Source organism: Trachymyrmex cornetzi, unplaced genomic scaffold (assembly GCF_001594075.2).
Source record: "Trachymyrmex cornetzi isolate Tcor2-1 unplaced genomic scaffold, Tcor1.1 scaffold793, whole genome shotgun sequence".
Classification (NCBI taxonomy): Eukaryota; Metazoa; Arthropoda; class Insecta; order Hymenoptera; family Formicidae; genus Trachymyrmex; species Trachymyrmex cornetzi.
Window position 1 is genome coordinate 514994 of NW_017300128.1, and position 9740 is coordinate 524733.

The 9740-nt window shown below is 34.9% G+C and overlaps 1 protein-coding gene across 2 annotated transcripts; it reads right to left on the reverse strand.

Moving 5' to 3' along the window:
• Positions 1 to 1409: 1409 nt before the first annotated feature.
• LOC108768406 (transketolase-like protein 2) lies at positions 1410 to 9248 on the reverse strand. Of its 2 annotated transcripts, none has more exons than XM_018518819.1 (8): positions 8993 to 9248; positions 4094 to 4239; positions 3666 to 3855; positions 3279 to 3513; positions 3067 to 3210; positions 2804 to 2977; positions 2510 to 2725; positions 1410 to 2426 (listed from the first exon to the last, which is right to left on the reverse strand). In XM_018518819.1, the coding sequence occupies exons 1-8, from the start codon at positions 9097 to 9099 to the stop codon at positions 1755 to 1757; spliced, it is 1884 nt and encodes a 627-aa protein (XP_018374321.1). In that variant the 5' UTR covers positions 9100 to 9248; the 3' UTR covers positions 1410 to 1754. The 2 variants fall into 2 exon arrangements, with proteins under 2 accessions (XP_018374321.1, XP_018374322.1); XM_018518820.1 differs by lacking the exon at positions 8993 to 9248 and adding an exon at positions 4892 to 5076.
• Positions 9249 to 9740: the final 492 nt, after the last annotated feature.

Consider the following 9740-nt stretch of genomic DNA (forward strand, 5'->3'; position numbering starts at 1 on the left):
GCACACGCGGTATATAAATGTGTCATATATGCGGCCGTCGTGAGCACGCGATACCGGCTGACCTCCGTGGAAGGGGACGAAATTGTGCGCATAAGCAGTACATGCGAATGCTCGGCAGCCATGACGGCCCGGGTTGGCTGAGCGGATGACTTGGACCGAAGGAATGTGGAACGGACTGACCGACCGTCGTGTTCCACGCGTTCAGCAGAGATGATTCGTGGCGCCACGTTCGACCGTTTCCGAAAACTGGTACCAGTAATGTCGCCGATAATCGCGGTTTTACGCAGCTGAAAACTTGCCAACGCGTGCAAACGCAAGTTACGCAAACGCATTCAATTGAATTGAGAAAATTAGATATTAAAAAAATATATAAATGAGCTGAATAAACTGAAAAGCTTACTTATTTATGCACATTATCAATGTAAAAATTTTACGCTTCACAATTATTTTACTTGATTTTATTATTTAACAGACTAATTTATTGTTCCTTTACGTAAAAAATATTCTATGTATTATGTAAAAATAACATGCGAGTATATATATAATATCATATTTTTGAGGAATATAAATTCTTATAAGATATATAAATGTGATTCGATAAGTATATGATAAGGTAATTGATATTAAAACCGATGAAATCTCCATTTATGTTATCAGCGGTTGGCAGGCATGAATGATAACCAAACGTAAAATTCTACCAAATAACATTTTATCAATTTTTCACATTAAAATGTAAAAACATTTTCTCTAAAATCAATAATTTGCAAAGAAATTGTTATACCTAAATACCGTATTTAAAAATTTTAAAAGATATTTGCTCCTCGAGATTTAAATTTTAATTAGAAAATTATAAGTGTATAAACTAGCTTGTCTATTTGTTCTATTAAATGTATTGATTGTTTAAATTTTAAATATGTTCTAAATTTCACGATGCTGATTTTCTAAATTTCATAATATTAATTTTTTTATTTTAAATATGTTCCAATTTTCACAAGTATTATTATTTTTATGAGTACAATTAAAATTTTTGCTTTTTGTAAACAAATTATTTGATAATTGTGACTATTATGTGACGTTTAGATTAGTATAATACATAATAATATATTTTTAAATTCTTTAATAAAAAACACAACTTAAGTATCTTCTTTGAAAAAAACGGAGCGCAAAGCGGAAACTAAAAAAGGAAAATAAAATCGGTCCTTTAAAAAAATAATTTATATTTGATGTGTTCTATAAAGGCAATTCCCAAAAATATATTTTAATATTTCACTCTTATGCTTAAACGTCAAATATTAAATTTATTTAAAAAACAAACTTTTTCTTGCATTAAAAAAATATTGTACAAACATGTTTTTATAAACTTGATCTGTTATATGTATAAATCGTAATTACATATAAAGAATTTTTTCTGTTAATAGACTTTTTGATTGCTTATTGATATTCGATTGCTTAGAAATAAATGCTTTTGCTGATTGTATATACACTCAATTTTTTTATGTACATTAGGCATTTCAGAGCAAAGCTGCGAATTACTCTCGCGCATCTGCAGCATCAAAAATTTAACTCTACCAAAATTATATCAGGTTCAATTATTACCCTTTGTTGTACAAATATCTTAAAGAAGATGGAATGTTTCATTATATGTACTCCATCACTTGTTTTTTTTTTTTTTTTTTTTTTTTGGAAAATAGGATATTGTTTGTACATAGACAGCTTTTGATTGATTTAACCAATGATCATTCGCAGTTGCGAGACTAATATTTTACAATTTCCTGCACCGCCGCGACAATGTTACGGGCACTGATACCGTAATTTTCGAGCAACACGGCTGGTGGACCAGAACGCGGTACCTCTGGCACCGCCAACTTCTTGACAATTACATTTCTTTCCAAAGCAACTGCAGATTGGACCGTTTCTCCTAGACCTCCTTCCGAGTAATGATCTTCAACGGTGACAATCCTACCGCCGACCTCTTTGGCGTTCTTTATGATAGTTTGTGCGTCGATAGGTTTGATCGTAAACGGATCGATCACACGAATATTAATTCCAGCCTTGGCTAACTCATCGGCCGCCTTGATTGCCTCGTGCAATGTTACACCGGCGCCAATCACGAGCACTTGATCCTTAGCGGAAGATTTGATCACTTTGGCTTTACCGACGGCGAAGGTTTCATCGTTTTTGTACAAAACAGCCGTTGGCGGACGAGAAGTGCGAATGAAACAGACGCCCTTAGTATTAGCCGCCAGTTCAACGGCGCGCTCCGTTGACACGGCATCGCTTGGGTAAAAGATGGTAGAACCTGGGACCGCTCGGAACATCGCGATGTCCTCTAAGCCCATCTGCGAAGGCCCATCTTCGCCGATAGATACACCGCAATGTGAACCGACAAAGTTCACATTCGTCTGAGATATCGCACCCATGCGGATCTGCAACACAAGTCAATAATGCATTTATCTATTTCTTCATTATTATCGCGTGTTAATTTTCACGAATTTGATTTGCGCCTCACCTGATCAAAGGCACGTGTAAAGAATGTTGCGAAAGCTGACACGAATGGGACGGTACGATCTCTGCAAGCAGCACCAATAGCGACACCCACAACATTCTGTTCGGCAATAAATCCTTCGATAAATCTTTCTGGATCAACCACTTTTATCTTCTCAGCATAAGTGGAATTCTTAGTATCACCATCCAAAGCTATGACACGAGCATTATTTTTTGCCACCTAAAATGATACAAAAGATATATTTGTGAAAATGTATTTTCTTGAAACACAAACATTAAAAATATCAAAAATACAAACCTTTACAAGAGCCGTGCCATAGGCCACCCTAGTAGCTACTTGTTCGCCTAGTTTGTAATTTGGAGGAAAAGCCAATGCAATGTTGCTGATATCTACAATGGGAGCATCATCTACAAGTGGCTTTTGTGGATGCAGTTGAAGATTACCAGGGTTCTTTAAAAGTCCATTTAAATGCTGTAAAATTATATATAAAAAATATATTACAAAATATTTTAAAAAATATAAAAATTAATATTTATATAATATTATCAATATCAATATACCTGAAGAACATCAGCCGCTCTATTGCCTAGAGGCTTGCCGTGCCAGTTTTCTATATCTTCGATTTGAGGGAAGTTTTTGCCCTTAAAAGTCTTAGCTAAAATGGCAGTGGGACGTTCTTTTGTATTTTGTGCTTCATGGAATGCCTAAACAACACAATTTCTTTAGCATATATTTACTCATGCAATCATATCGCTTAATATAACTACCATACCTTCGCCAATTCTTCCACGTCATGGCCATCCACAACTAAGGCATTGAAACCAAAGGCCTCTAATCTTTTGCGATAAACTTCCATGTTATGTTGTAGCGAGGTCGGTTCACTTTGTCCAAGACGATTTATATCAAAAATGGCACAAAGATTATCTAATTTGTAATAGGATGAAAAATGAAGAGCTTCCCAAATGGAACCTTCAGCCGCTTCTCCGTCACCAATCAAACAGTAAACACTGAAAAATAAATAAATGTTTGTTATCAGAGATATTAGAAAAAAAGAGAATGTGAATTTAAATATGGCAAAGCAAAATTTATGGCAAAGCATAAATTATGGCGAAGCAAATTTCAATAATTTAAATAAACGATTGAATATTAAATAGCATACCGGTAACTGGCTTTATCGTAGTTCTTTCCGACGTAAGCCATGCCTGCAGCAACTGAGAGGCCTTGCCCTAGTGAACCGGTTCCTACATCTACAAAATTAAGCCTCGGAGTAGGATGTCCCTCCAGATCGCTATCGAATTTTCTCAAATTCAATAATTCGCTAGTTGGGAACAAGCCTGCTTCCGCCCATGCTATAATAAAACGTAAATGTAAAATATATAATTGCATATATAATAATATATGCACAAATGTAATATATAAAATAATTATTCAAAAATATCGACAAATGTTACACATATTTAAAAATTATGATCAATAAAAATGTTATTGAATTAATTATATTAAAATGTATTGAAATATTTTGATTTACTGATTATATCAAATTAATTACGTTAATAAGGTGCAGTAATTTATTGGCAGTAAATTTACCTGCGTAGAGAATTGGAGCTGCATGGCCTTTACTGAGGACGAATCTATCACTGTTCGCATCACGTGGTGCTGATACTTTGTAACGCATTGTATGGAAGAAGAGGACGGACATAATTTCGGCCATGGATGAACATGATGTCGGATGTCTGGAGCAAAACAAGATGTAAATCAATATAAAATTAAATCCGAATGATTTACAGTTCCAGACGATAAAAATACTTAATTGACGGTTCTTTTTTCTAAACGTTTACACATCAACAGATAATTCTGTTCATGTAATCGAACGATATCTATTTTTCGTCATTCACTATCGTGGCAAGGTCAGAGGTATTGACAATATATTATCAGATTTATTCTATCTTTAAGTATATCCAATCCTCTTGCAGTGAAGGGTCACAGAGGCAGCGATATTCATAAATATGACAAATATTTGTTACAAAATGTTACACAACATTTTATCTTTTATCATCACTTTCTATATATATAATTCAATTCAAGTATAATTAAATTCACTTTTATCTATCATTATCTACTATATGTAACTAAAATATGATTAAAGAACAGATATTAAAAAATAAAGACGAATGAAATTTAAAACTCTATTTGTTATTTAAGTCGCTATTTATTACATTAAAGAAAAATTATCCCAAATTCACTGAACAATAATGATTTTACAATTTGTATAACTTATTTATGCGGTTTAAAGATTAATGTTCCATCTGGATGAAAAAGCCCGATATCTAAGAAATATATTAACTAATTATGATGTTAATTATAATTTGCAATTTCTTGCCATACCCGCTCTTTGATGCTTCAGTCGCTTTCACGCATTCGATACGCAGTTTATTTGCGATATGTTGGAGTTTTTCCACATCCGTGTCTCGTACCATCGTGAACTGAATTATACCCAAATCTTTTGAGACTGTTGTCTGTTAACGAACGTTCGATCGCGACTGCCGGCGAGTGAAAGGAGTTTCGCCGGCAAACGGATCGACTGCTCTGCGCACGATTATCTCCCTACCTCTCCAACTCATCCCTACAACGACGACTACAATGATAATGACGATATATAGAGCATCCAGAATATATACAGTGTCTCGAAACAAACGTATCTGCGTAAAAACTATTGAACTGCAGTTTTTCTTTTCTTTAATATTTCAAAGTCATTGTCTTCCGATTCAAGTAAATGCTTCCACTTTGATTATTTTTACTTGAATTTTTTGTTTTTAACAATATCTTCTTGCACTTGCGTTCCTCTATCTTAATCATTACTCTAATTATTTGAGTTTTGGTGACTCGAAACCATAAACTTTAAAAACACAGAAAATCAGAATCTTATTACCTCATTTCTGTCATCTTATTTCGCACTGCAGATAAGTAGTCGTTTCACGAAGTATGTAAATATGTAAATACATTTACACCATAGTGAAGTTGATCCGCAGAACATACGTATAATAGCGTGTGTACTTGATTTGCATACCGACAATTCAAATTTTTCAGACACGTTCTTACATAAGCGCACTTCTACTGTTTGTTTTTTCTTCCAAAGAAAAAAAGAAATCGCAGAATTATTCTAAATAAATTTTGGCTTCAGAGATACAATTTTCTCGCATTTTCCTTAATTGATACTGCTTTAACGAAAAACTCACTCTTTATATTAAAATTCATGAGAATCTTTTCTATTAATTATACAGTCGTCGTTCGAATTACATACGGTAAATTATTTGTTAGAAAAACTAATGCACCGCCATTATCACATTTCCTTCACTGCGTGACCTCGACGACTGCAAACGCATGACTCCTTCACTTCTTACATAGTTCTTACAATTGTCCATGTATAAACTGAGCGTGAGAAATATAAAATGACAATCAATCCGGAAGGACATTATATTATTCATCAACTTGATATCTTTGCAAAATACACGGCATATTTTTTCATTTATCAACGATATTTATTTTTAAATCAGTCAGTTTATTTTATTAAAAGTTTATTAGTCACAAATATATAAACTAGGAATGTAATATATTTTTATTTATTAGGTGTTAAACTTAATTCCTGTCGTTTTTCGTCTCCAAAATTGATTTGTTTCGAAGGGAAGATGAATAAATACCTTAATCAAAGTAATTTCCTCCATTTTTCTACTTTATTACTAATTAATAATACTTTATTAATAATATTTTGATTAAGGTATTTCCCTTCGAAACAAATCAATTTTGGAGATGAAAAACGGCAGGAATTAAGTTTAACACCTAATATATCTAACACGTAGAGATAATATATAAATTAAATTAAATTATCCATCTCTCTTAAAGCCTTTTAATTCTTATAAAATAATATTACTTTAATTGGTCGAATAATCATTCGTTAATTTCTTCCTAACTTTGGCGAAATTGCGAAAATACTGGAAGTGCAAGTCATCAAGAACGCGTTTGTGAGTTGAAAGAAAAACTAATGAACTAGCAATTCTTTAAATTAGATCGGCGGCAAGATATTCCGGCTCGGCGCGATGAAAAAGAATCGTGGATAGATTTTATAATTTAGCTTAATCTAATAATACATCACGCGCTTAAATTACTAATGTAAGTTTATAAATAATTCTAAGAGAACAACGCATTTGTCTTTTTCCACTCTTCATTTCCAAGCACAAATCGATAAAATTGTACTTGATTAGATTCATGCCCCAGATAAATAATACGTAATTTACACTGACCATCGCATTTTTCTTTTTTATCATACAAATAAATAGAAAGATCATCTTCGCCTGATTACAGAGTACGAATGATCAATGCTGAGTAAACTGAAGCTATATTAATTTGAATATGCGCTCCAAAGCCTTCATGAAAATTACGTTCGATATCTCTCGTTCGTTTTAGAGCCATGGCACTGCATGGCACGCAAAAAAACTCAGGCAATAAAACGTATAAAGCAGTAGCAAATCCAACATGTTGATTTCCTTACTGCTCACGTTTACTGCTTATGGATCTTCTACAATAAGTCATTAGTCATAAATCAGAAGTCAGAAGCTAAAAATTGACGACTATGATTGGTCAATTTTTAACTTCTGACTTCTGATTTATGACTAAAGCCGTAATCACACTAGCGATTGGCGATTGTAATTGACGATTGAGGATTACTTTTCAACCAATCGGAGCAAAGAAATCGGTGACTTTCAGGCTCTGATTGATTGAAAAGTAATCCTCAATCGTCAATCATAATCGCCAATCGCTAGTGTAATTACGGCTTAATGGCTTATTGTAGAAGGCCCATTAAGTTTTTTGTGTGTCATGGTTCATATTCGGAACATTGAAATGCTTTCGAAGAGATGATACATGATTGTTAAATAAAGGGCACGGGGATAAAATGATGTATCATTTTACCCTTCTTCAATATTTGATGAACAACAAGGGTATAATGATATCTCATGCGTATCATGCGTAAAACGGAACGCACTCCAAGTTAATGATATCGGAAATCATACGATCGAGTTAAGCCCGTGTCACACTAAACGCGATGATGATTGAGAATTGCGAATTGAAGATGAGAATTCAGTCAACCAGAATGAAATGGATTAATCAATTGATAGAAATAATCCTATTTTCGGTCAAAGTAGATATTAATGCTTAATAATAATAAATTATGATTGGTCAATTTTTCACGGCTTGAGACTGAAAGCTTGAGTTTTACGCTATAAAATCTTGTTGGCGTCGTTTAATTGTCATCGTATTATTTATCCTTTTTTAATGTTCGATGGCCGAACAAGAACTAAATAATACATCACATACACATCATGCGTGAAACGGAATTCTAATTTACAATCCTTAATCTCGAATGTGTATTATAATTATGGTTGCCACTTTTCTCCGATTTAAGTACCGGAAATTTCATTTATCTTGTCGAAAATCGACTGCTACTTTCAAAATTGTTACTCTATTGTAATGCGTTCTTTTAAAAACATAAAAAAAAAACATCAAATGTTTTCCGTCAGCCGGAGGATCATTAATGCCCAATTTCTTCACTTCTAGGTAACTTTATCCATGAGATATCTCCCAGAATACAATGGAGATATCTCCTGGATAAGGTTATCTGCAACTTATCTGGAAGAGAAGAAATTGGGCATAAGATTTGTTCAAAAATCTTCGGACGAAAACTGAAGAATTTGACACGGGCTTTAAATTTATAATTAGAAATTAAAATTCGACCGTCAGATAATTTACTTTAATCCGTTTCGTTCTGATTGGCTGAATTCTAATTTTCAATCCCCTATCTCCAATGTATAGTGTGTGACATGGGCTTTAGGCGCTGAATCGGCGTTTTACGTTAATTTGCAGCAGTCCGCATTTCAATTCGTATTAATTATGAATAGCCGCGTTATATTGGGCACGACGTTTTTATCGGGAATCACGCGAATCTATCGGGTCATAAAAACACGTGCCAAGATGTATAGATACACTCTCTTTCCGCTATAAATACTCCGCAATTAATAAGTAATGCTATATTTGTTCAACGCACACGTCAACCGTGCGCAATCAATCAAGTGTCAAGTGTTTTCTTAATATCCTCCGATTGTAATTTTTAAACTCTTATTCTGTCCTTCTTATGAGACGTCGAATACTTGCGCTGTTTTAAATAACGTTTTAATTACGAGTAAAACGCAAATGAAGGCAATTAACGTCTCGACGGTTGCTTAAATCGATAGCATTCACGCGGGAATTTCCGAACACGTGGTTACATCATTATCACGCAATCACGAGATGCGTTCTCGCTTATCATCGTTCCGGGCGTTGTATATGTACATATCTTCTCCCCGCAGCTGAGTCCACCGGTCAAAGTTGTCGAAGCGACAAACGACCGTATTCGTTTATCATCGCCGATTAGGAAGTGGATGATGACGAACTCACCCGGATTTGCTGGCCTGCGTCGCCTCGATCGAATGAATTCTCAACTTGTTCGCGATGTCCCGCAGCTCCTGAATGGTCTTCGATTCCGGCTTGTGATAATTTGCCATGTTTCGACCACGTGCGTGCGTGTCTCAGCGACTTTATTGAACAGCTACCTCGTGGCTTTTTCGATGGTCCCCGCAAAAATGCAGCGAATGACGCGGTCGACGCGGACGTGCGCATACGAGCGCGCAACAAGTACATACACACATACGTAGAATCGGTAGATTCGCGGGGTCCGAGAACGCTCGAGGACGCCCGAGGATAGCCGAACGCGACCATAAAGCTGGAAACACAATAGACACAGGCAATAGGCACAGGCAACAGGGAATAACGAGCCGTCCAATCAGAGCTCTGGGATATAATATCGAACTTATATCCCAAAGCTCTGATTGGACGGCTCGTTGTTCCTGTTGCCTGTGCCTATTGCCTGTGTCTATTGTGTTTCCAGCTTAACCAATCACATTTGCTATTCAACAGAATTGACCAATCACGATTAATACTTAATCGAATTAGGTTAATCGGAATTGATCAGACCGATCCGTAATTCTTTAATTTTGAAGATGTTTTCAAAATTAAAAGCAATTTTTTTCGAGTAAGCTTTTATAAAATTAAAGTCAAGGAGATCCGAACTTAAGCCTGCGGCACACGATGCTTGTATTCCTGCTGAATTGCTAGCTAGATTAGAATCTTGCCAACGTATTGGCTG

Bases quoted from the DNA above. Each gene is read 5' to 3' on its own strand.
- LOC108768406 (XM_018518819.1), bottom strand. From the start codon at position 9,099: ATGGCAAATTATCACAAGCCGGAATCGAAGACCATTCAGGAGCTGCGG. The intron at 3,514-3,665 runs GTATGCTATTTA...TTTATTTTTCAG, and splicing joins TACGATAAAGCCAGTTACCG to TGTTTACTGTTTGATTGGTG. The intron at 2,726-2,803 runs GTTTGTATTTTT...GTATCATTTTAG, and splicing joins ATGGCACGGCTCTTGTAAAG to GTGGCAAAAAATAATGCTCG.